Source organism: Chanos chanos, chromosome 8, assembly GCF_902362185.1.
Source record: "Chanos chanos chromosome 8, fChaCha1.1, whole genome shotgun sequence".
Lineage (NCBI taxonomy): Eukaryota > Metazoa > Chordata > Actinopteri > Gonorynchiformes > Chanidae > Chanos > Chanos chanos.
Window position 1 is genome coordinate 32,789,019 of NC_044502.1, and position 27,225 is coordinate 32,816,243.

At 41.7% G+C, this 27,225-nt stretch overlaps 3 protein-coding genes across 4 annotated transcripts; 2 read left to right on the forward strand and 1 right to left on the reverse strand.

The window, feature by feature from the left end:
• Positions 1-2,323: 2,323 nt before the first annotated feature.
• LOC115819609 (chromatin target of PRMT1 protein-like) lies at positions 2,324-5,163 on the reverse strand. The gene is made up of 5 exons (XM_030783113.1): positions 5,147-5,163; positions 4,324-4,447; positions 2,983-3,130; positions 2,716-2,847; positions 2,324-2,526 (listed from the first exon to the last, which is right to left on the reverse strand). Exons 1-5 carry the CDS (start codon positions 5,161-5,163, stop codon positions 2,324-2,326), a joined length of 624 nt encoding a protein of 207 aa, XP_030638973.1.
• Positions 5,164-9,429: 4,266 nt separating this feature from the next.
• Positions 9,430-15,466, forward strand: LOC115819610 (mothers against decapentaplegic homolog 4). The gene is given in 13 exon segments (XM_075353600.1): positions 9,430-9,666; positions 11,668-11,842; positions 12,046-12,069; positions 12,429-12,608; positions 12,803-12,991; positions 13,127-13,228; positions 13,321-13,374; positions 13,477-13,660; positions 14,220-14,388; positions 14,545-14,683; positions 14,829-15,019; positions 15,021-15,061; positions 15,286-15,466. Coding segments are annotated over 13 exon segments (1,866 nt in total).
• Positions 15,467-17,358: 1,892 nt separating this feature from the next.
• Positions 17,359-25,897, forward strand: syt11b (synaptotagmin XIb). 2 transcript variants are annotated; one of them, XM_030782704.1, is made up of 5 exons: positions 17,359-17,392; positions 22,434-22,547; positions 22,596-23,341; positions 25,230-25,350; positions 25,587-25,897. In XM_030782704.1, exons 1-5 carry the CDS (start codon positions 17,359-17,361, stop codon positions 25,895-25,897), a joined length of 1,326 nt encoding a protein of 441 aa, XP_030638564.1. The 2 variants fall into 2 exon arrangements, with proteins under 2 accessions (XP_030638564.1, XP_030638563.1); XM_030782703.1 differs by having other exon boundaries at positions 22,434-23,341.
• The last annotated feature ends 1,328 nt before the right edge of the window (positions 25,898-27,225 follow it).

A 27,225-nucleotide genomic window follows, 5' to 3' on the forward strand; every position in this document is an offset into this window, starting at 1 on the left:
GTGAAATTGAGGTGCTTTGTTGTACCCCAGAAAATAGTCTCTTGCCATAGATACTTTCCCCTGTTATAAAGTAAAGAAGTAATGCCCTTTCTAGCTGCTGCATCATATCCACAGACATCCCCCTCTGTCCCAGGTCTCATCTGATTCTACATCTCATCTGCCAGGGACAGCCATAAAGTAAACAACCCAACACTGTCTTTTCTGTGCTTTAGAGTTCCTGGCGTCATCAGTGTAACTATCTGTGTAGACGTTATTCATCTCTGTTCACATCATGACTGACTGATTTATGCTGACAGCACTATCTGCCTGATATATTTACAATGCCTTTTTGACTGTTAGGCAGTCACTTCTTGATCCTGTGCTTGCGGTGGCCCCTTGTCTTGACTTTGTCTCCCTGGTCCTTTTACAAGTGTTGGCATTTGCATCAGTATCCATCACCGTAAAGTATTTTATTTTACAATACAGACAACAAAAGCTGTCAGAGATTAAGAGGATTCTGATATTTCTGACCTGCAGTGAGCATGCCCATCAACTGATTTAGTGAACGGCACTTTCCTCTTCCAATCCTCTCTGTCTCATGGTTGGATATGGTTTTGTATTTCATTAAAGACTCAAGCCAGAGCAACATGCCAGAGAGTAATAGAACACATATGGGATAGCTGGCCGACCTGGAAATCACGGGACCAGTTTGGGTTGGTTCATGACAGTTCCATATCCTTATTCATGAAAAGAATATCAGTCCAGATCCTGATACCAGACTGAACTGGATGGTTGCTCTAGCCATCAGTGGGTAGTATCTGGGTTTAAAAAAAAGCACCAGTTTAGGCGATCTTTTGTGTCTCACAAAACTGGGGGCTTACTTCCTAGAATAGTATTTCAAGACAGCAATGACCATTTTGTATGAGAGGTGGAAGTAACAAAAAGTACCTGATTAAAATAGAGCTGGTGAAAACACATGTGAATTAAAAATGTAGTAGATAAATTGCATGTGAATTCAAAATTTAAGTGATAAACAGTCATTTGATTTGAAGATTATTTCATAAAATAAGCACTAATTTGATAAAGTACTAGTCATGGTTTATAATTCATCACCATTATCTGTCATTCATAATTAATCATTTAAGCAATGTATGGGTAGTCTGTTTTCCCCATGTATAGTAAAACTTCACCAGGATAAAGCTGTAGTTAATTTAGGACAGTCCCACACACACAAGCAACTGTAAGATTATAAAGGAGATTCATTGCCTCAGACTGCTGTTACCTTATAGATGGCTTTTAGAAAACATCATTAATTTAACAGCGCACATTAAAAAATGGTAACCACATAGCAAATAGCAAGTCTTTTCCAGTCCCAATGTGTAAGACAGCTAGCAGGCTAGCTGGCTAGATAACTCATTAGTTCTATGTGTTCTCCATTCCATTCCTTAGTGTAGCCTCTTCCAAAAAAGCTGAGTCAAGATAATTCTGCCTCTTTTCTTTCTGGGACTGTATCTAGAGGTTCTGTTGCCCATGACCTGGAACTTTGCAAGATCATTTCAGTGGTAACAAACGGAACACTCTCAGGCCAATCTGATCTGATAGAGAGGTGTCATCATCTGCATGATCTGTCCATATGCAAGACAAACGTCACACTTTGCAAAACATTTTAATAATAAAATTGAGAACATTTTTTCATTAACAAAAATGAACTTGTTGTGTCAGAAAGAGGGCACAGGAATCAAAAGTCTCCTTCATGTCTGGAAAATGTTACTCTAAAACAGATAATGGTCAATTTTTTTGAAGGATTTTGAGCAGATTCTGAACCAAAGACACACCTATCAAAGGAACCTGACTGGCTTTGAGTCATTGTCCTTTAACAAAAAGCAACACATCTCCATCAAATAGCTTCACCCAAATCAGACACCAAATGAGAGCCTCAGTTAAATACTGTGCCAACTCTATTCCACAACACAACTGCTATGACAGAACATTCCTTGCATTTGTAGATATTCCAATTTCTGTAGCATTTTTGGTCTTGGAGCAGACTTTCCATGTACAAAGTGCAGCATACACAGGATGGGTAGTTATACAAAGAAAACACATCAGCTAAGCCTTCGTTCATATATTAGACGGATTTGTATGTCTTGGAAGGTTCTGTGAATTATTTTTTCTGGATCTGAGCCATTCAATAAGGGGAAAATGTGAAAATGTTTTTAGGGAGTTATTTACAGCTTAACTAAAGTACATAGGGTTAGATCAGGGCAGTTGGGTGATTATGAATCAAGCTGTCAATTACTGATAAGAGGAAGTCTCTCCACAAATCTCGTGGCTGGTAGAGGTTAGGCTACTCTATGTCTGCAGGGTCAACCTCAGCCATGTAAGCATCCAACTCAGCATCTAGGCGGCTTTTGGTGTTAGACATGTACTCGTCCAGCTGGATGTCGAGCATCTCTCTGGTGATAGCACAGCGGGCCAATCCCCTGTCTCTGCCCCGCCCACGGCCTCTGCCACGCAAGGCCCCAGTCATAACTGCACCCAGCCTCCTGCCTGAGAAGGGAAAAAGGACCAAAGCGTCAGCATTGACACTCTGAGGTCACTGGAGACCGGGCATTCACACAGATTTGAAAGGCTTTGAAAGAATAAACAAAAACACAACAACATCTAGTTGTCTTTTTTTCTGACCGAAGCATTTAAAATCCACTGCCAAAAGAAATTTGTTCTTGATAAGTTAGTTACCTTTTTCTCTCAATCCCTCTTGGACTCTGCCTCCAACCGCCACACCAAAACACATCTGACCCCTTTTGTGCCTTAGCGCTCGGGGCCCCATCAACTGAGACAGAGCCCCTTGTCCACGATATCTGCTCATATCTGTAAAAAGACCATTTTCAGAGGAAAAAAAAACAACAGACAGCAAACAAAATGACATATCATTACAGGACTTTCAACATATTCTGAGTCGGAAAGGTCAGAATTATCGGCAAATATTAAGACATTCAGATTTACGTCTAGCGTATACGGGTCTGCTGATCCCTGTCATGTGATCTCCTTGTCCTCTCAGTCCTGGTGCAGGGAAGCCCAGGGTGGCTCCTCTAACCATGGACCCGCCCAGCCTGGCTTTGACATTGGCCCTTCCCAAGCGCTGCCTCAGACTCTTCAGTATTCACCAACCACAACAGGATGAGAGAATCAGCAGAGGTCAAGCATACAACAGGTTTTCAAAAGGAAGAGCATTTGCATTTTACATCTCATTTGGAATGGAAAAACTGAAGTACAAAAGCCCTTCTTCTCACATCACCAATAATGCCAAGTGGTATGAATACCAAAGCAAAAACAATTACTTATATTGTTTATGCAGTCCTGCTCACCCACTCCACTATCCTTTCAGAATATCAACAGATATTTTGAATTATATTCTACATCTTCAGCATTATGAATGTGAGCGTATAATCAAATGATTAAACAACCACAAATTCTTTAAAGATAGCATTGGGACATAATCTACCCCAGGAGAGATGTGGTTCATTATCATGCTATGATGCGACGGCATTACAGAATGCACAGAGACACACTGAATGTCAATGCCGAGACAGCACTGGAGAAAGTGCAGAGAAACTATAGAATTTGGATAAGCTGGAGCCTGACACGGGGATTCACATAGACTTTGAAGCTGAAGATAATGATGTCGACGTGGGGGTTTCAACGGACTCTGACTCTTGGCTGACACCTCAGGCAAAGACACCTTGAGGTTGCAGCAAAAAAGACATAACGGAGCCACCTGCCATGGCGAGAGAGGAAACAGTCTGGGTAGAGGAAACTCCCACAGACATTTATAACATTCACATGACATTTGGGAAGACAAGACTGGGCTTACACAACGTGCTAAAACCAAAATTGCCAGTATACCAGTACTCTTTGTTTCTATGACATGAAGCTATCATAAGAAAAGCGATGACTGATGCTGAAAGTGTAACAAGAACGTTTATTTCTTTACTTACTCATTATTTCACATTTGTGATTTATAGAATTCATTCATCAAGAGAAACAAGAGGCAGTTTTAAAGTTTGTGGCCTGATGCAAAACATGCTTGAAGCATCTATTTATGCTGCTAAAAACCTGTATGAACTAGTTGTGACACCAGTAGGCACTGGTGGTCATAGCTGGCAGTCAGAAAAGTTCAGTGGTGCTAGTGTTAGATAGCACTGGATACAGGCAGCATATTGTCTTAATAAAGGCAAATCAAATTAAATAAAATCAAATTAAATCAATTATATGACTGACTAAATTAACACCATGCATTCTGCTAAACACTACGCTGAACGGAGCAATGTCAAGCGTTTGCCTTACCCCTTTGTTATGCAAAGCAGCCTGGACAGAGGGTCTGCTCTCCATTTGCAGGGCCAGCTTCTGATTGTGCAGTGAACCTGGGTTATGCTGTGATGTCTGTTTGTTCTTTAGCACGTCGGTAAACCTTACAGAACGTGGTCAGAGAGGAAAAAAGAAAAGAAAAGAAAAAAAACGAGGGACAACACAGGTGATGTGGAGTGGCTACAAAGAGACTCGTTTGACATCAGTCACACAATTCTAGCTTACCAGCTACTTATCATATCATTTCTGAATCGTAATAGCCTGCTGTTTAGTGGACCCAAATATTAAACTTGCAACGGGCATATACTAAAAACAAGAGAATATACTGACAATAGAAATTCAAGTACTGACTAAGAAAACAAGTCACAGTGCAAAACAGGACCTGTGAAACCTGCACTAAATGGTTTATCACCTGTGCCTCTTACAGCCCCAAGTGTACCAAATACACAAAGCACAAAGGCTGAGCACTGGTATTTCATGTGACAAAAATCCTGACAAAATTCTCGAAGGAGAGGAGAGTGTGTAGAGTGGACCAACAGGTAGGAACTTCCCATGTCTTTCAGAGGTTAATGTGCCTGATCAGTCCTAACCTAATGTGTCCAAACTAAAGAGACAGTTGTCATTTAAACATCAGGCTCACTCAGCTTTCTTAAGCGTTTACTTTTACACATGCGTGAGGTTAACTCTCACCTATATCATTCTGTGACATCTCTCTTATTCATTTGAAATACAACCTTGATAGGTAAGGCAAATAACTGACCACGGACTCTCCCCGTTTGTGTGTTACAGGAGCGCCACTCACCGATCATGCAGTGACATTGTCGAAGTGCTTTCCAATGTAACTTTTTTTAAAGTTGGGTTACTCATCTTCAAGAGTGAGCACTGAAACCTACAGTGAAGAAAGAGATAAAAGGCATCGTGCTTTAAACTTGCTTGAAATAATGCTTGCTGTACCCAGGAACACGGGTTCGCCCAAGAATATAACAGTCGGTTACTCTCAAACCTAATGTGTTCCTAAAGATAACCTACATTTACCGGGATAACTTGGCCACCTTAACCAATATTCAATCAGGGTGTGATGGTCTAGCTTGCTAGCATAACTAACGAATTTGACCAAGCAAGATATTTTTATCACAAGATATTACGCCAGCTGGAACCTTGCTTAGACTTCTGATACTGCGTGTTAAAGACATTTTTGGGTAAAATCTAAACTTTACGCTTTTATAAATTTAAAACGTTCAATCGTCAAAGAACACGTGCTGCTTTTTAATCTAGTTAGACTGAGTTGAACCCCGCAAGCTAATATAGGCTTGTTGCACGTTCAGTAACAAAAGTTATTGATCATATGTCCCAGAAATTATCTTTCACAAATTCACAAACGTTCTGTTTTACCTCCCTATTTATGTCCACAATCGTTGCAGCCAAATTCGGCAACCGTCTCCGTTTACCTGTCTTTTTACCGCCTCCTACAGTATTCTGGGATGTAAAGTCTCTAAAATTGCTGCTCTTTTTGAAGAGATGTTTGTGACAGGACTTCACCGTTGGATGTCGTAGTTCTCCCACATTTTATAGCAGTGGGTTCGTCGTGTCGCCCCCCCCCCCCCCTCCCCCCCTTTTTTTTGTGTGTTTGTTAACGTTCGACATCTATCACTTAGTAGACGTCTAGGTCTTACGGCAAAGTCTTTAAACGGCTGTTAAATGACTTTCACTGATGTAATGAGACCATGGCTAACAGCGCCAAGTTAACGGTATTGGTGTTATATATATATATTTAGAGAGAGAGAGACTCCTTTTAAAGTTCATTCTCAGTAACCACTAAATTTACTTTATTATAGTTTCTTTCAGTAAATTCGAGCGAAGTAGAATATGATTACAGGCGAAGGAAAAAACTCCGCCGACCTGTTAGTCTCAGTGCAACCCAGACAGACAGCCCCCCGGCAAGTGGCGAGGGCAGAGTCATTGTTGGCACGAAGCCTTCGTCTCGGATGAGACGGCAGTAACTGACTTTAGTTTTCAAGAGGTTCCAGTCTGTAGTTCCAGCGTCCAGTGTTTCTCAAATGAAAGGGTCTAGCAGGATGTGAGAATGGAGACAAAACGGCTGGTATACAGATTACACCAGATGTGAACAGTCAAGGTTCAAAATCAGATGGAGTAGAGAAGGGCGTACAGGAGTAACTACATAAATAACAACACTTCAAAAGGACTTTCAAGTAAGTACATAATGCTGTTTCACCGTTATTAAGTTTCTCTGTTCTCTTTTTATCCTTTATGACCTTATATACTCCTGGACTACGCTTGGAGAATGTCAATGAATGTAAGATAACATTTCTTGGAATGATGGTGATACATTTTATGAAATATCTAAAACATGCTCAGCCATGAAAAAAATTACAGGGGACACGTGACACGTAATGTCATGAAACATCCTTGAGATTATACTTGAAGAGCAATAGAGAGGGACTGTCAATGTAAATCAGTCTTGCTGTCACTTAAAAAAACATTCTTACAAACGTTAATTAATATTTGAACCAGTGCTCTGTTATGTTTAGTTTTATCAGAAAACTGTCGAATAAGATTTTCAACTCAATTTATCTAGTTCAGAAGTGGTCATCTGTCGGAGGGCGAATGCGGCCTAAAGTGATGTTAAAATGCTCCTCTTCTCACTCACTCACTCCATCCCTCACTCACTCAGCCTGTCTGTCTGTCTGTCTGTCTTTCTTTAGTTGCAAAAAACGTGCCTTAAAAACATTTCACATGTGTATTAACCGTTGGAAAGGTTTCACAGATACCTACTAAAAGATTATAACACACCTTTAATCACACATTTAACATTTAATAAACCTTGGAATAAAAGTCACATGTTTATTAGATAATGGAACATTGTCCAGCATAAATTACAGCTGACATCAGTTTTATTGTGTAGCACAAGAAAGGCCACTTATTATCAAATGTGGAAAGTGTAACACATTTTTAAAGACTGAAAAATGTTTCCTGCTTTTAAATGATTTCACTTTGTTCTACATCTTTGCCATTTAATTTTAAGATTCAGGCAGCTGCATGAGAATATATGATTTTTATCTGAAGTAGGTGATATATTTTGTCAGTCAGCTTCACAGTAATTGCTCCTTAACCCACAGAACAATTTTTCCACAACCTTCTATCTGCAATTACCAGCCTGTGAGACTCACAATGACTAGCCTACAAAGGAAATATATATGTGACTATTCCTGTTTATACTGATCAGCCTGAAAGACTTCACTCTACTATTATTACCAAACTGACTGTCCAATGCCGACAGCATCCAAAGTAGCATTCTTCGAATCTGGCCCTGGAGGAGGTCTGGAGAATTAGAGGCCAATTTTTACATGGCAAACAGGTGTACACACACTCTTCAAAGAGCCACTCAGAGATCACAGTGTTGGGCTGATATGAAAACCATTACAACGCCTGACATTTAGGACAAGACACGAATGATCAACCTTTGAGAGAACTTGTCAGCAACAACCAGTCTGACTGACGCCTGTTGATCAGCCCATGAGACTTAAGCTGTGCATGTGAGACACAACTGAGAAAGAAATTAGCCATATTGCTCATGATTTCTAATCTTATCTTTTGTTAAAATAAAAATAGTCTTGCTCGTTCATTATTCTCGTAATCTCTTATTCTATCAGTAAATCTTAAATTGCATTAATAGAGAACAAAAATGGACAAGAGTGTTAGCAACTGGAACTGCATTGAATACCATGGCTAAAGCATTTGAGTGAAGGTCTTCAGGGGGTAAATGTATAATATTTGTCATAAGTCTCAACGTCAAGACAAAGCCAAGCCAAGAACATTTGTTTTAAGACTCAGGTCCCTATCTTGCAAATAAGGCCTCGTGTTATCAGATGCTAACATATCATTACAGGTAAAATAAAGATGACTTCTTACAGGTAATCTCCTTAAAGAAGAATATTTTTTTTCCTAGCACTTGACTTAAGTGTTTCAGATATTTGAATGTTGACTAATTTCTTTGATGATATGGCTTGGTTGAGAAGTGACCACACTACCTTGCTCGATGTTATTGTAGGATCTGAAGATATACCTGAGACAGACATTTGTTGGTATATCAACACTTAAAACATTTCAAAAAGATCATGGTTGAGGGCAAGACACTAGCTCCAGATACAGTGATTAGAAAAGAGCTTTCACCTATGTGTTGTGCGTTGACTCTCTGGTATTCTCAGAGATGTCTGCCTTGGGGGCTTCTTCATCTGGGGATTGAATGCTACATGACTTATGAACCAGGTGTTCAAGAAATGATAATTAAATTGGTGTGGTTCTGAAAGATGTTTTCTATAGGCTTCTCAGAATGTCAAAATTTCTGTTTGCACCTAAAAGGTTGGTTGCTGAAGGGACAATGTACAGAACCAAAATGAAAGTTACTAGGTCATTTTACTGTGGGTTTGTAGACCATAGTACCAATGCTGGCTGTTGGACATTACTTCAGTCTGAGTGTTAGGCCTCCCTATGTTGAGGTGACTAACTTGTCTCAGTTGACAAATCCATAATGAAATTTCTGGTTAAGGATGGGCCCCATCTACACAACTAAACTGCCAAAGTCACACATAAAAATTGCCAAAACCATGTGAAGATCTTAAGTGCCTGTTCTTCTAATAGACCCATTAAAACTAGTCTTGAATTTAATAGGACCAGGGGTTTCTCCATTCTGTGTACAGAAGCAATGTAGAACGCCTTCAGGTCATTGAGTATTCCTCCTCTACTGCATGTGCAGGTAGTTGAATGAAACTTTTCCACCACAGGAGAATTTTATGGACTGCACAGGATTCTTGGCCAGTCTTTTGGATAACCCACAATTTGAAAGAAACCGAGACCTTTCTTGGGCTTTAAACCTTGTAGCTGTAGTTGTAACTTTTGCAAATTTACCAGACTGATTCACAAGGAAGATCAGACTGCCAAGATGATGAGATTCACTTTTTTCCATTATTCTGACTTCATTGTCCCTGTCCTTTTTTGTAATGTCTCTTTATAAAGTCTCTCTTTTGTCTTTGTACTTTGTCTTCTTTTCTCTCTGTAGCTGTAAAAATGTCGGCGAACCCACCGAGCAGTAGCGACGCCTGCCTGAGCATCGTGCACAGTCTGATGTGCCATCGACAGGGCGGCGAGAACGAGGGATTTGCCAAGCGGGCCATCGAGAGCCTGGTGAAAAAGCTGAAGGAGAAGAAGGACGAGCTGGAATCCTTAATAACGGCCGTCACCACCAACGGTATGCACCCCAGCAAATGCGTCACCATTCAGAGGACGCTAGATGGACGACTTCAGGTAGGATAATCCTGCTAGTTATGTCAGAGAAGGTTCACATTGATATCATGATGCTGAAAATTGTTTTGATAGTTATTGTTTACTCATTGTGGTGGTTGTAGTTCTTATCAGGGTTAGTCCATGTCAGTGGTTGTATTGCAAAGGCTTGTGAAATCTGTATGGTTGACTGCATGATATACCGTATAGTACTAATATTTTTTAGCACATTGTTGCTTGTCATTGCAGAAGATTATCATGATGTGTAATAAAGGCTCAACAAGTATAATTAAAAACAGAAAAATGCTACAGTTCCAACTACTCTGACTGACATGTCATCAGCCTCCTATCTTATCTAGATATATGACTACTTTTCTCATACATGTAGCCTCTGTGAAAGATACATCATCAGTTTCAAAAGAATGAAATGAAAGAAAAACATCATGTAAACCTCTGCCATCCATCCCTCAGGAGACAGACAGTCGGTGGACTGTGAGAGAGCGAGGGAACGCAGGAGAGTGAGGCAGAGGGAGTTTCCTACCCCTCCCCCCGCTGGAGAGAGACAGAATGAGAGAAGGAAGGAGAGAGAGGGAGGAGTGTCGAGAGAGCAAGGGTTGTTTTGTCTGAGACACAGGAAAGGGGCAGGGTTAAGTTAAGCCTGTCTGTCTGGGAGTTAGTGTACTGTGTTGGGTTGTGTGTGTGCTTGTGTGTGTGTGTGTATGTGTGTGTGTGTGTGTGTGTGTGTATGTGTGTCTGACTGCTTTTCAAAGTTCTATTTACGTGAACAAATGTCATATATCCAGTTTGTTTTGGTGTAACAGATAGCATTTGTCTTGTCAAGTTTTAAGTGATTGGATCACTGACGTTTTAGATTTGTTTATGGTTCTGTAACTAGATGATTGATATATATATATATATATATATATATATATATATATATATGTCTGTGTTTGAATATTAGTCAGTATAAAAGGATGTGTGTCTATTTATCACTGTTTTTGGTTGTGGTTTTTAATTTAATGCAGTGAGTCTGGCTTCAGACCAAATCTGACTATCTCTATCCTCTGAAGGTCATGTAACATTTTTGGGTGGAGATATTCACATACTTGGAATATTGGGTAATGACGTCAGCAAGTCCCTATTTGTACCGGTATTGGAAGAGTCTATATAGCAATAGTTTATTTATCATTAACTACATAAACACGTATTTAATTTTGTTTCATTCCAGTATTCTCTCAGTCCTCATTTTCTCTCCCTCCCTCCTTCCCTCTCCCTCTCTCTCTCTCTCTCCCCCTCTCTCTCCCTCTCTCTGTTCACAGTCTCCCATAGATTTCTCTCACAGACTCTACTTAATTAGAATGTTCAGTTATTCTTTTGTGTGCAAAGCCTCTCTTTAAGTAACATGCCCATTTGATTGTACCCGACAAGAGCTTTGATTACTAGTTTTCAGTATGAAGTAGGTTTGCGAGAACTTAATTAGAACAAACACAAAGTGTCCAGGGATACCAGTGGTTTTGTTTGGGAAACAGTACTGTAAAAGAAACCCAGTGATTCAGAATGATTCACAGATGAAAGAACTCTGACTCACACTAAGTCAGCACTGTCCGTGATTGCTAAATCAGTCTCAAAACAACAAATTTTTGGTTTTCGAACTTTACCTGTGATGTGAATTTACTTTATACCTCGTCTCTTCAAGGTCAGCTCCACGTGCCAACACTTCATTCTTTCGTTTCACTCATCCACCAGTTCCTCTTTTTTGTCTTGTGGATGTCTCATGAGATATGATGTTGAACTCGTCGGTTTAGTGTTGTTCCACTTCTCCACTTTGCTCTTCTCCCATAGCCCAGTGACCTCCCTCAAGTCCCTTCCCATTATGTATCAACTCCCTTTTATTCATCAAACTAGAATTCCAATCCAAAAGATAACTTCGCTCAGTATCTCCATGCCCTCTGTATTCTCAAAGATGTACTCATTGTCGCACTGTATAATTACATATCTTAGTTTCTTCTTTTTTTTTTTCCACAGGTGGCAGGGAGAAAAGGTTTCCCTCATGTGATCTACGCAAGACTCTGGCGATGGCCAGACCTCCACAAAAACGAGTTAAAGCATGTCAAGTTCTGTCAGTTTGCCTTCGATCTCAAATATGACAGCGTTTGTGTCAACCCCTATCACTATGAGAGGGTTGTGTCACCTGGTATTGGTTTGTACTATCAGCTATCCTCAGACAATCATGAATCACCACCAGACATAAAACTAAACTAGAAACTGAACATTGTTCATTTTATTGCCATATAGCTCTTTGTCACATCAGTTACATCAAACCTAAATTTTTTATCATTTTGTAACAAAATAATATTAATGTTGATAACGTTTGTGTTTTTTCTCTGTCCCTTCCATATGAAGTCGGTCTCAGCATTCAAAACACAGGTAAGAGGGTTATGTTTCATGTCACGGCCGTTGAGAATAGAGGAAAATTTATAGTTGAAATAAAGAGAGTGCTTCGAGTTTCATTTGTTCTCTATAGCTAATGATGTCTTAGAGGTAGTCATGTTTTATTTGTTAAATGATCAATGAGAGCCTTGATTGCTTCCATGTTCCTGAATTCCAGTCTGGGCTTAAAATTGAAAACACATATAATATTTTGCTGATCCACTCATACCAGTGTTTAGTTCATAAATTATGAATCATCATGAGTAATGGTGAGCATGTCAGAGTCAAATATAGTTCATATGCGCGGTTAAGAAGCAAGGCAAAAGTAAAACAGTGTTTCTCATTGGTCCGTTCAGAGAGACTGATTAAAGAGGAGTACATCCATGACTGTATGGACCTGCCACCCAGAGTATCCCCTCAGCATGAACAGCCTCCCCTTGACCATTACAGCCAACCCCTGCCCCCCCTGACTCACGAGCCCCCCCGCGCCTCTCCGTCTGCCGCTCTCTACCCAAGCATCCCCCTTTCTCCACCAGGTCAGTGGTCTTGTTCTTGGCCAGCTTCTGTTGTATGAAAACTTGTTGTCAAGCTTTTGGCCATGTCTATGATTTGCCTTTGAATTCATTTGACTTTCATGCTGGTTAATGCTCGTTGACCAGTGACAGCGAAGCCCCATGGAAAGCAGTGATGTGTTCTTTGTGTAACCGGTGTCTTTCTCTGTCGTCACTAGCGGGCAGCTCCATGTTGTCTATGCAGTGCAGTCATTCTGAAGGCCTGCTTCGAATTGCCTCCCCTCAGAGCCGAAACCTGGCCTCCACCCCTCCCCCATCCACCCCGACCCACTCCTCCACCCAGCTCTCCATCAGTCAGGGTGAACGCAGCACATCCAAAGGATCACCAACTCAGCCATCATTCCGCAGTGGGTATCAAATGCACAGCCAATTGTGTGTGCTGTACGTTAACTTTGTCCATATCTTGCTTACAGTTACAATTTCTTCAGGTACGTCCTGTTGTTATTTTTCTTTATCTCTTGATTTTTCCTATAATTTCCAAGCTACCTGGACAGGTACCAGCACAGCCTCCTACACCCCTGTAGAATCTCAGCAAAATGGGCGTGGCCATCAGCAAGTCTCTCCTCACCATACCAGCCACTTCTGTAGGTCATGGGTGTCATCTATTGTCATTGTGCTCTCAGTAATCTCTTACATACGTGTGTAAATATGAACTCCACATTGTTTATCTTTTTAGGGTCTCAACATCATACTCCAGCCTCATACCCACAGCCAGTTTTGAATCATCCAGGTATTTTCTTTAACACGTCACACATAAAAGTTTTCGAGAAACTGTATGAAAAATATCAAATTCAATTGCTTGCTTATAACTGAAAACATTTTGTTTGTGAAGGTCCTGAGTTTTGGTGTTCACTCTCATACTTTGAGATGGACATCCAGGTTGGGGAGATGTTTAAGGTGCTGGCTAACTGCCCCGTGGTCACAGTGGACGGATACGTGGACCCGTCAGGGGGTGATCGCTTCTGTTTGGGTCAGCTCAGCAATGTGCATCGTACAGACTCCAGTGAGCGGGCCAGGTCAGAGTTTTTAATGGTGTGACTCTTCCTGTGTGTGTGTTTGTGTGTTTGTGTGTGTGAGGTCACCGTATAATCAATGTGTATGACATGAGATCTATGTTTGTGTTATTTGCTGAGCTTATATGAGTTTAACACAGTGTTGTATCCTTATCTGCTGCCGGTTTTCACCATAGTAATGACACCATAATCGGAGAGCAGGCATTATAACTTTTACCAGTGCCTCATTTCACAAATTGCTGTAATTCTGCTGTAATTGCTATAATTTCCCAAAATGCTGTAATTCTATTTGGATTATTTTTACAACCAGTGACAATAGTTTAGTGGTTTCTTTGACAGATTTACACGTGCATTTATTAAAGATAAGCACCACAGATCCCTATCCCCATTCCTCTTTCACATTAGATTTCTTTGCACTCGTAAATATAGCAAATGTAAGCGAGTCAGTTTAAACGGTTTCTCCCCGGTCAGCGTGTAGTTCCCATCTATTCGGTCATCTCGCTGAAAGAAACCATTTCTGTGCAAGGCAAGGTTCTCACGGTCTGTTCTGTTCACCGCCCAGGCTCCACATTGGGAAAGGAGTGCAGCTGGAGTGCCGTGGAGAGGGAGACGTGTGGATGCGCTGTCTTAGTGACCACGCCGTCTTCGTTCAGAGTTATTACCTGGACAGAAAAGCAGGGCGTGCCCCGGGAGATGCCGTGCACAAAATTTATCCTGGCGCCTACATTAAGGTGACCGACAGATGAAGAGTCTTACGCGTTCACGCCACACACCATCTTTGTAGGGCACGTGCCATGTCAATAAAGAGGATCTATAGTTATCGATGTCTGACCTTGGATACATATCGTCTCTTTCCCTCTGTTCTTCCTCCTCCTCTTCATCCTCAGGTGTTTGACCTGCGTCAGTGTCACAGGCAGATGCAGCATCAGGCGGCCACTGCGCAGGCAGCTGCGGCTGCCCAGGCTGCAGCTGTGGCTGGGAACATTCCGGGCCCGGGCAGCGTGGGCGGCATCGCTCCCGCCATCAGTGAGTCTCAGCTTACTCTCTCGTACTAATTCAATTACCTCAAGTCATTTAACTCAGTCTGAGTCGAAGTTTAATTACCAGGCAGTTTTTATTCTATTTTCGTTTGATTCCCTCTTCTCTCGTTCTTCACTTCGTCTGTCTCTAGGTCTCTCTGCGGCAGCGTGCATTGGTGTGGACGACCTGCGACGGCTCTGCATTTTAAGACTTAGCTTTGTGAAGGGCTGGGGGCCAGACTACCCACGACAAAGCATCAAGGACACGCCCTGCTGGGTGGAGGTCCACCTGCACCGTGCTCTCCAGCTGTTGGATGAGGTGTTGCACTCCATGCCTCTGGCCTACGCCAGGGTCGAGTAACCAAAGCAGTCAGGATACAATGCAGTGAGAATGTCACCCTACATACTTTCTTTCTCTCTCTCTCTCTCTCTCTCTCTTTCTCTTCCTGTCCTTCTCTCTCTTTCCCTTTCTGTCTGTCTGTCTCACACAGATTCACACACACATATACAAACACAGAGACAGCCACAGACAGTGACTCAGCCTACCATACACACAGACACTTACTTTCCAGAAGTACATCCAGCAGACGGCATCTCTGGACTACGCAGCGTTTGGACTGCTGAGAGTGTGGCACGGGCCGCGTTGTCATGGAAACGCAGAAAGATCACAACACCATCCAAGTTCCACTTGCTGAAGGCCCAAGAATGTGGTGTGAGTGAAACGCCAGTGCAGGACAGGGAGCGTGACATGCTGGAGAAACCTATGCTGGGAGAGTCCAGGCCTGAATGATGTTCCTTTGCATATTGCTTAACACAGCGTTAAGGATGTTCAGACTTAGAGTTATAGAATTCATTCAGTTCTCTGCCCTGAAATGTTCTGCCTTGATGCTGAGTCATATGTGTGATGCAGTAGGAACTGGTCTTGGTTCACAGAATCAAATCTATACCAAGGCAAGCAATCAAATATCCTCAGCGAGTGATGAAGCCCCAGTATTTTTTGGTATGGAATACTTGTATACATGCTCTGTGGTCTGATATGTATACTTTAGTCCCCTGGAAAAAAAAAACAACAACTTGTAAAACCTGTATTATAGTGCCAGTTGGGACATCAGAGGGCGTATGTAAGTTCACAGACGGGGTAAAATATGTATAGTTAACTTTGCCTGACAAAGGGCTGCTGTCACGTTTTAAGCTGAAGTGCCTTGTATCAAACTGAATTTTGCCTACATTTGGGTCCCTCCCTGAAACATATTTTCCATCTTTTTTTTTTTTTTTTTTTTTTGTCAGACCGAGACAGAGAATGACCCAGTCTAGACTCCATCTTAGCATTGTGTGTGCTCACAAAATCAAGAATGGCCAGTCAGTGTGCCATTTCACATCTGTGAATTTATGATTCGTAAAATGCAGCTGCCAAAGAATTTCTTATAAGGTGTTTTGTAGGTCACCTAGTGAGCATTTTGCAGCACTACCGCAGGTTACGTAACATTTTCCATTTAGTTACGCAGCGTTGTTTTCATTTACTTGCATTTTTCTAACTTGGCTTTAAATTCATTTTTTATTAGAACTGTGGCTCTTGGCATTTTTTTCCCCACATGCACATTCTCACGACATCAGATATGCACACGGAAATAAAGAGAAACTATAAAAGGCTAATCACTGCCTTAAAGGCATCCAGCTATTCTAACATGGTGTTAAATCTGACTCAGCAAGTTCTGTAATCATCTAACCTTTCATTGCCTGATACGGATGTAGCACTAGAGGAGCGGAGGAAACACGGCGTGGCATGGTGATCCCAGTCTTCTGGTTTGGAATCTCCGGACCAACTGTAAGAAACTTAGCAAAGGCCTACAAAATAGAGGTCACAGTATCTTGATCAGCTGGGTTACATAAGTACTGCCAAATGATATCTTAACATTATGATATTTTTATTGTTAATTGGGGATGGTGCAATATTTCAGAGAACTTTATTTAAATATAGCATATTGTTACATTGCTTAAAACATTAAAAAAAAAAAGTGTTCCCATCCTCTCTCTAGATTTCCCATCAATCCTCTCATGATCATTTTTGGGCGTTTTTGTGTGTTTTATTTTCGCTTTCAGCTGTACTTAAATTTTGTTTCAAGCTTTTTGAATGAATTGTGTTCTTCTGTTTATCTTTGTCATATCAAACCATCAGTTATCCTGTTAAAATTGCTGTAAGATTGTCTCCATGTCGTGATTTCCATAACGATCATTTTTAATTGCTTAATATCCAAAGCGTAACGAAAACACTTGAAAAAATAAAATACCTTTAATTTCGGAAACACGTGGTGCATGAGTAATTTGTAAAGGCTAATCGTTTACCAAACATATCCGTTCATTAGATTGGATACATAGAACATGAAGAGGCGTTGAACCAATGTAGGCGGTGCTAGAGTTTTAATATCCTATGCTCCATGCCCGGTACCCAAGTAGGTCTATCTAGCGCAGTCGCAGCATCCGCGGCAGCATCCGACACCGTGCTTACATCACTGGACGGGCCGCAGAGCAAGGGGCTGCTACACCTGCGATTTTTAGATCAAACCACTGAATTGAAAAATGTAACGATGAATCTTTAGACCGATTTCAAGGAAAACAAGGATCAAGTCCTCTTTTTGTATTCCATCATCTTTGAAACGATTGCAGCGTACTCTTTTTCTCAAAATGGCTGAGATCACCGAAATACGAGCAGCATACGGTATGTGGCAATCAGGGCAGTTTTTACAGCATTTGTGTTATTGTTAGAGTGTTTTTGTAAAACATTACATTATCGGTGAAAAAAAGGATCATTACAGAATTTGGCTCAGGTTTAGTTTTTTAGATGTACTCATGATAGATTGATGTCGTAGCGCAGTTGTTATTATAAATAAGTCTACTTCAAGATACCTATGCTCACTTTAGCAATATTTGGGTTGATACACTGTTTAAAATATCGTGAAACTAGGTTTCGCTCTGTCTTTGACATCCTTAGTCGCAATTGAGATGGTTCCTTGACTTGTGCCAACTAATCCAGTGCCGCCCTTACTGAAATTGAGATGGTATAGTATGACGTTATGTCTGTTCTCGATGGTCCCGATCGTCTTTTGTTTGATAAAACGAATACGCCCCGTCATTACCAATTTGACTGATATTCATGAGGGTTGCTTCATTCAAATCATTCACGTGTAAAATTGTTGCGTATAGCTTGGAGATGAAAAGCCTGATACTTGAGAAATGATTCTGAGTAGTCGGTTTTCTACATTGTGTTGACATAGGTGTGTTTTCGCCTCTGTCACTGCCGTGGTAGGCAGACACATATGGGCCCACTAGTAAACCTAATGAACTCATTCGCCTTACCAGGGTTATCAAGGACAGATGCTTGTTGCTGACTTTGGTGGTGGGCGAGGTAGCTATGCGAAGATGTGGGTTATTTCCCTTCATGTTTTTCTGTATAATACAATAACATTTTCTAAGCGTACTGAACTAAAGGACTATCTTAAATCGTGACAAAGTGATTAATTATTTGTATTATTAAAAAGACACATATTTTAATGTTTAATGGGATCGCACGAGATATGTAGGATACTTCAAATAAAAGAAATACAGGTGCCAGGAAGATAGGCTACCTATCAAAAAATCATGAGTCACCGCTTCTCATGTTTCAGAAGAGCTAGTCATAAGCGAACGACTTCTTGACGTCATCAGTGTTTTGAGGCAAATCTTCGGTGTAGCTTATTTTTGGTTGCTGATCGTGTTTGACGTTTGAAGTTTTCGCGCAGAACCTTTTAACCTCGCCATTCAGTCAAGAGTGTTGAGTCTCTTTACTGCTCCAGACAAAAAAAGAACCCAATTAAGGGAGGCCAGTGTAAATCTTTCACAAGCTCAGACGCACGATCGTGTCCTTTCAGTCCTTTCGACATCCAGATTGTTGTCCATGTTTCGCCACGTCTGTTTTAAGCTGTTATGTATTAGTTAGAGTTGTTTTCGTCCTCTCAACTTCAGTACAGATTTGCCAAAATTGGTGTCAGTCATTACAGTAAACATTTCTGGGCCTGCTTCAACTGACATTTTGCACTGGACGTGGGATGAGATGATTTTCGCTACTGGCGACAGAACATTTGATGACAGAGTATTAGCGTCAGTCACACATTTTGTGTGTGGTTCTGTATCTAAAAATTCTAGATATAGAAACTCGAACAAAATCAAAAGTCTGTTTTGTTTTTTTCTTCTTTTTTTTGAGCTATGAATCAGTGTCTGATGGAAATGTAAATGACTTTGGTGGGGGAGGTATCTGTATTACAGGCAGTTGTTATAAGTGATTTCAGTCCCTTGCTCTTGTTGCCTTAACTAAGCTTCCTTACTTTGTTCCACTCAGTTTAATTCTGTGTCCTTGTCCTTGACTCATCAGAATCAATTATCAAATGATTTGCCATCAATAAAACAAGACCTCACTATGCAGAGAATGGGATAACTTTTCTCAGGAAACAAATGGGCCAGAATTGGACTGGAAGCAGTTACTATGACAGAGTGTAATGCTTTTGATAAATCATGTGAGACACTGTCAGGTTTTGTGTAATATCACTCTGCTTCTCCTTTGATTGCCTTGGTTTCTGCATGGCATCATTAAAGCTATGCTTCAACAATGAATCTTAAACCACTCAACTTGTGTTGTTCTGAGAAGTTTTTTTTTTTCTTTTTTTTTACATAATAACTTTTCCAATCTTTAGAATAAAGTTTTGTAGCTGTCCTACAAATCCCTCCATTTTAAACATGTCCAGGCCTTTGCAGAATTTTCTTACGAGGACTTGTGAAGGTAGTTGGAATGAGCAAATGTATTTTTTTTTTTACTGTAGGTGATGTAATTTGACTATTTTTATGTATCACACTAAAAATGTCATTCAGGATTTATTTCTTGCTTTCAGTCTTTCACCCAAGGTCCTTGAGTTCTTTCCCATAGGGTGTGCTTGAAAAAGGTTATGCAGAGAAACACTGATCCCCCACTCTCTTCCATGCATATGTGTCTTTTTGAAGAATGTTTCTCTTGGAAATACATATGTCATGGATGTGCATATACCCTTAAGAATCAGTTCCCCTGGGTTTTGTGAGAATTTACTTTGCTTTGTGTGTGTGTGTGTGTGTGTGTGTGTGTGTGTTGATTTGAGCTCTACCCTCGGGGATGTTTCCAGGCAACTGAGATAGCTTGCTTTGAGTGCCTGCCAAAATATGACATCATTGAGCTGGAATTCCTACCAGGGTTCAAGTGACCAATGGCAGGGAAGAAGGGTAGGCTCTTTGTCTAGAAAGACTCAGCAAAGAGCAAGGTGTGTTTTCTTAACCCCCAGTTTGATTTTCTTGCTAATTTGAGTTGAGATGGGAACGACAGCTCCATAAATGTCAATTCTCTCTCACTCTCTCTCTTTCTCTTTCTCTCTCTCTCTCTCTCTCTCTCTCTCTCTCTCTCGTTCTAAATCCTAAATCAGCTCTACATCTAAACCAAGGACCTGTCCTTTTACTTCATTTGGGAGAGGCATTTCCCATCCAATCCTCTGTCAGTCAGATATCACTGTTTCCCACCTGCCTTTGTATAGCAAAGCAGAGTCTGCAGAGATCAGTGAAAATAATTATACCACATTCTCACAGCCTTTTGGGTGTCTTGTTAATAGTAGATTTTAGAAGTAAACAATAGTAAAATATTGCCCTGCCCAGCATAATTTCCATTTTGAAGCTCCATTAGATTTTCATTTATAGACCGTAGGAAAGAAGCAATGGCCCTGTTAAGTCAAAGCAGAATTGGATGAGTGTCATTGCATATAATTGTCCCACAGAGGAAAAAACTTTGAATGGCTTTTTATATTTTGTGCTGTTCTTGTGTCCCCTTGTATTCATGTAACTGCTCTTATATGCTTATACAGTTGTGAATGTACAATTATAGTGGTTCCGGATTTTTAAATTACCTTGCCAAGACAATGACTTTAAATTAGACGCAGAACTGCAAATTTTAGTTCCCTTTTACAGTTTTCATTTTAACGAGGCTTGTGTTTACTTGGATCGTCTATGAAAAAAAAACAAAATGTGTGTGAACAGTGCAGCAGTGAGACAGATATTTTCTATAGGGATAATAGTAGCAAAGCATCTTTCTCCTATAGAAACACAATGGGATACATCTTTACTGCAGTGAGCATGTCACGAGCTCTCATAAGCTCCATTACAACACTGACTTTGCCCCTCCCTTTGCTTCACAGCATCTTTAAACAAAGAACAGCAAGCCTCCAACTCACAGCCTCCAACTCATAGACAACTAACAGGGAGGGGCATCGAGGTTCCTCCAATGAAACGTCTCTATTTTATTGTCATTGTTCCCCGCTGTTAATTAATCCCACTGTCTCCTTGGCACATTGTATGTTGGATCAGCCCCTCTTTTACTATATCCTCCCAGTCTCCACATCTAGCTATGATTCTGTGTTAAATGCGCTGTATTTCAAAGTTGCGCTTCAGTTCCCTCTCTCGGGTTTTGGTGTTTTTCCCCTGTCTTTTCAGTCTTTGTCTGATGTTGCGGTGTCAGGTGATGTGTATCGTGTCCTGCTGGGTTTTCATGCAGGCTAATTGACATGCAGGCCCGGGCTCTCAGCTGCTCCTCACAGTCTGCTTTTTGAAACATGACAGCGGGTACACTGTGTCATGCTCCAGTCATGCAGTCATACTCCAACCAAGAGCCACCCCTCTCTCTCTCCATCTCTCTCTCTCTCACTCTCTCTCTCTCTACCTCTCCATCAGCCCATCTGTCCCACTCCGACACGCGCTGCCTTCACTTTCCGCCGACCCAAACACCCCCTCTGTGATGTAAGCTGTAGGACACCAAAACATTTTGATTCATGCCTCCAACACGATTATTCTGTAATAGCTATTTTGTGGCCACAGAGTTATAACGATGCGTCATGCCATGAATGATTCACCACTGCATGCCATGATTATAGATTTTTGCCGCTTCGCATGGGCCGACGTCAATCTTTTCTCGCGGGGAGCAAATGACGCACTACATGCTTCAGTGAACCAGCAGATGGAACACGCTCCGTGGCCCCCTCCCAAACAACACAGACCCACGCGCACCTACACACCCACACCAACACACACTCACACTCAGAGAAGAGGAGGGGTGAGACTTCTCTCAGAGAGTGAAGTGAAGCTTCTCTAGTGAAAAAGAATGATGGATTGGACAAAGTTGTGACAGAGTGGCAAATGAGACGCGGTACACCTGACACTTCCTAACTACCCGTCTTTAATCATTATAAGCCTTTTTCTCTTATACTGAATCAACTATTGGCTCCTACCTTTACTACAGCACATACACCCAGTGCAAAATGGGCCATTACTTCATCTTTAACTATCCTCTCCCTCTGGTTGCTGTAGTTCTTTCTCTCTGAAAAGTCTTCCTGCATTTTGTATTTGGCATCTTCACTGGCAGTGAGTCATTTAAAACTCCCACTATGTCTGTCTTAGTTCGCTTCTCTCAGAGGGTCACAGAGTTTCTTTTTACCATTACTGTACTTTTTTGTTTTATTTTAGGATCGCTAGCAGTTGACATTTAGTGGCGGAAACAGATAAAATACAAGATATTTGTCTCCATTAAAAGTTGTGCAGCTCTCTGAAGTAGTTAACTTGGAATAGATCTTTCCATTTTTTCAGGTCTATATATTGGTGTCTCTGACTCTCTCCTTACCTTCTTGTGTGTGTGTGTGTGTGTGTGTGTGTGTGTGTTTTAGATGTGTCCCCCGTTCTGGCAGGCTTCATCGGAGCTGGTGTTTTGGTTGTTGCGGTGGTGGTACTGATCTTCATGTGGATGTGTTGTCAGCGACACTATCACAGGATGACGAACAGCTACAAGCTCCGTGGCCTCCATTCGGATCATTGTGACCTGGCCGCAGACCCTCCCTATAAATTCATTCACATGCTCAAAGGCATGAGCATCTACCCAGAGACACTGAGCAGCAGCAAGAGGATAGTGCGCTTGGCACGCGGCTCTGGTCGGCACGGCGACCGAGAGAGGGGTCGCGCTGTGGTCCTCGCGGACGACCCGGCGGCCGAGAGCGGGCTATCCGAAGGTCTCCAGCTTCAGATGGGTGACCTGGAACCCAGCAAACAGCCCAGGCTGGAAACGGAGCTGCCCGTTCACGCCGACTACTGCAGCCAAGAGGGAAGTTCCACCACCAGCAGCAGCCAGAGCAGTAGCACCAACGCTTCCAAGACGGCCACGCCCTTCACCCCGATGGAGGAGCCCAACCTGGGCACCGTCAGCCTGGCTGTGGACTACAACTTCCCCAAGAAAGCCCTGGTGGTCACCATCCAGAAGGCGGAGGGGTTGCCGGCTGTGGACGAGCAGGCGGGTAGCTCAGACCCTTACATAAAAATGACCATCCTTCCCGAGAAAAAGCATCGCGTGAAGACCCGAGTGCTGAGGAAGACGCTGGAGCCCGTCTTCGACGAGACATTCACCTTCTACGGGGTGCCGTACAGCGTGCTGTCGGAGCTCACGCTTCACTTCCTGATACTCAGCTTTGACCGCTTCTCCCGGGACGACGTGATTGGAGAGGCTCTCGTACCGCTGGCGGGCGTGGACCCCAGCACAGGCAAAGTGGTTATCACTCAGCAGATCTGCAAGAGAACCATGCAGGTGAGTGACACGCCCTGCCACGCTTCTGGCAAGTGACACATCATTATCAAAAGGAGATGTAGAATATGACATCTGATTTTCATTTGTTCTATATTATGGCTTGATATTGTATGCAGAGTTTGTTTAGTCACTTGATCAGAGACAAATAATCAACCAAGAACAACAAACATTGAACCAACACACATTAGATGTAGATAGAATAGTGTAGGAATGAACACTGAGCTAGGTGTGACATTTCTAAATCACAAGCTCAAAGAATGAAGCCCTGAAATGACACCACTGCACAGGCTTCATAAGTACTTCCGTGCCTACAAGCCCTGTCATATCTGTCTCTGTCTCTGTCTCTGTTTTCTCTCTCTCTCTCTCTCTCTCTCTCTCTCTCTCTCTCTCTCTCGCTCTCTCAGGCTTTACTCATGATTAACTCATCACATTAAGAATTCTTATCTATATTTGTCATTGAAAAACTAGAAATTATTTCCACCTACATCCTGAGTAGGTGAGATGCTGCTGCATCAAATACAAATTATTTTGGGAGATTTAACAGGAAGTTGCTACCCCGTTGATTCCAGAAGTCAGATATTTTAATGTAACGGTGCTTGAAAATTGGTTGCACGAGTGACGTCATGAGTTATGCAGACACATTGTCCACGGTTAATGTTTTTAGATCAAGACCTGTTATAAAGGTAAAGTTTAACTGGTGAGCCATCAGGTCCAATTCCTCTATTCTAATTTGACTGACCTCTCCTTGGTCTGGGGGAACATAACATGCTTCACTGCTGTTGCTATGCTAAGGTACACTCTCTCACAAGTTACATTCTCTCTACCGTTTTAGTGATAAATCACTGTTATTCTGGTATATTATAAGCTAAATGACAAAGAGTGGAAATGTAACTGTACCACACAATTTCAAGAGTTGTTATATGATCATTTAAGCACTGTGGGCCATATGAAGTATTCATATCTGTTAAACATGAGAGGGAGGGAGAGAGAGGAACAAGCATGGTCATGGGATTCGGTGCCCCTCCATCTTCTGTTGAATGACAAAGCAGTTTTTGCTTCATGACAGCAGGAGCTGGAAAGACTGCATGCCTTTATACTGCAGATAATAAAATACAGCAGATTTAACAAATGTACGTAATGCACAAAGATACATTAGTATTCATTTGTGGTTACAAAGTGTTTTAGGTTCGTGGCCTCACTGTTATAAAGACACACACACACACACACACACACACACACACAGACTCAGTGGCTGTTTTTTGAGATATGAAGTCTGAGTGCACTCAGCTGTAGGACTGTAGTTTCACCAGCAGAGGGAGCCACCAATCATTTCTCAAAAAAAAAGGCTATAATGACGCATTCCTCTGCACAGTGTCCATAAACAGCAGATAAAAGCTCTACAGTTGTGCACATTGAACTCTGAGTAGTGAGGTATTGGGTCCGAAAAGGATGCAACACTCGCATGTCATGTGACACGCACATCATACATAAAACATATACAAAGAACTAAAAATGATTGCCATACTCCTTCAGTAAATATGGACACCAGCATGTTCACCTTCAGAAGTAATGGGTTCAGATTCTAGACAACTGATAGAACTGTAGTTGGGAAATAGTCTTTAGGGACCTCACAACCCATTTTAAAGAGAGACCACTCTATAGATCTTTGTCCCAGTCGTCAATGTATGCGCATCTGTCCAACAGATATCTGATCTGTCATGAATAGATCTTCAAACTGCACGGATAGATTATTTTGTTTTGGGTAAGCATTTGACCTGTAAGACAGCCGCTCTGCGGAACAATGCAGTGCTATCTAATCTGATAACGTATTTGTTTCCAAACACACGTGAGCTGATGTTGGTGTTGTCACTTTGCTGTGTCTTCTCAGTGTGTGAATCGCGGGGAGCTGCTGGTCTCCTTGTCCTATCAGCCCGTCTCCCACCGGCTCAGCGTCGTGGTCCTTAAAGCCAAACAGCTTCCCAAAATGGACATCACGGGACTGTCCGGCAGTAAGCAACTCCCCTTACATGTCTGTTTTATCAGAAGAACATCTGGGTTGCAGAGCACTAATATCAATAATTATATCATTCTTATGTGTTTATATGTGCATTGTATATGATATATAATGTTCATTGTAAGCTTCATCGTGACTCCATCATCACAACTGTGATTTATTATTGGTGTCATTAAGAAAAATGAAAGAGCTGTTGTTATATAATTTGACTTTGATTGCCTTGCCTTCCAGATCCTTACGTGAAAGTGAACGTGTTCTACGGTCGCAAGCGTATCGCCAAAAAGAAGACCCACGTGAAGAAGTGCACGCTCAACCCCGTCTTCAACGAGTCCTTCATCTATGACTTGCCTGCTGAGCTCCTGCCGGAAATTTCCATCGAGTTTCTGGTCATCGATTTTGACCGCACCACGAAGAACGAGGTGGTGGGCAGAGTGGTGCTGGGCACGCACAGCCCGTCTCCGTCCGGTGTGGCCCACTGGCAGGAGGTGTGCCAAAACCCACGTCGGCAAGTCTCAAAGTGGCACAGTCTGAGCGAGTATTAGCACGTCTGTCCACTCGCACCATACTGAACACACACACACAAACACGCGTGCGCGCATACATGCCCACACACACACACACACACACACGCACACACCACACACCACACACACACACACAATATCTACCCACACAGACATTCGCTTACATCAAGAGAAGCGGAGGAGAGAGACTTGTGTCTGAACGAGATGTCTTCTAAGTACGTCATTCTGTCTCCAGTGAAAAAAAAAAAAAAAAGAACATTGTCGAGAAGCACTGAAAAGAACTTTAAAAAGAATGAAAAAAAAAAAGAACTTGTAGAGAAGTGACAAAGTCATGGTGCGTAGACACTTCTCAGAAAAAAAAACCTCCCATATACAAAACACTCTCTTGTCTCCAAGTACTGATACACATACACAGTAATACGCAAACCAAACCAACACACAAACACCAGATACAAACAGAACCATGAAAAAAAAAAAAAAAAAGGAAGCCGAGGTATGAAAATTGATGTAACGTCTGAAGACTGTTATGAGCTGAAGCTCTGTCCTTATTTATCACGAGAGGTTATGGGCATGTGGATACTGAAGCTGTTAAATCCAGAATGCCCTGGTTCACTAATCTCCACTTGCACTGACTCCCCTTCATTTTATTGCATGTCTTAACAGCTAAACAGGATTCATGTTGGGAAAACACATGGGGAAGAAAAATTTATAATGTTGACAGCTTTTGATGTTGGAATTACAGATTACAGATACAAAACTGTCATTGACGCTTCTTAGTTCCATGTTGAGACATTTTGAAAAAAAAAAAAAAGGGACAAAGAAAAAAAAAAAAGAATATTTTGCCAGAAATCATAAATTACTCACAGTGACGTGACTGGCCTCTACCTTGCAGCTGGTAAAATGAAGAATTCAACGTCATAGCTGAATCATTTCAAATCCATTGTATCATAGACTGAGTCTTAAGAGCAGCATAATGTCTTCTCTATGCTTATGTATGTGATTCAGCTGTTTGCTCATGCTGTGCTATTCTGGGTAAGGAACAGGGAGACACACACACACACACACACACAAACACGCCGACTTATTCATTCAATTCTGTAGGGATTCTGTAGGGAAATTTTTAAACTCTTGAGGCATTACAAAGTGACACCACCCATGAGCTGCTCGTGCAGTAGTGATCATATCGACAGACACAGCTCTATGCTGACTTTTCTCCTTCAAGGCTTAGAAGTTACCTTAATTGGCCTGTCTCGCTCCTCATTAGCTTAAGAACAGTGATGTGAAATGTTCTTCAGCACTTCTTAAATCTCTTTCTGTAGCTATTTCCCCTTAAGCACTCAGCTGCT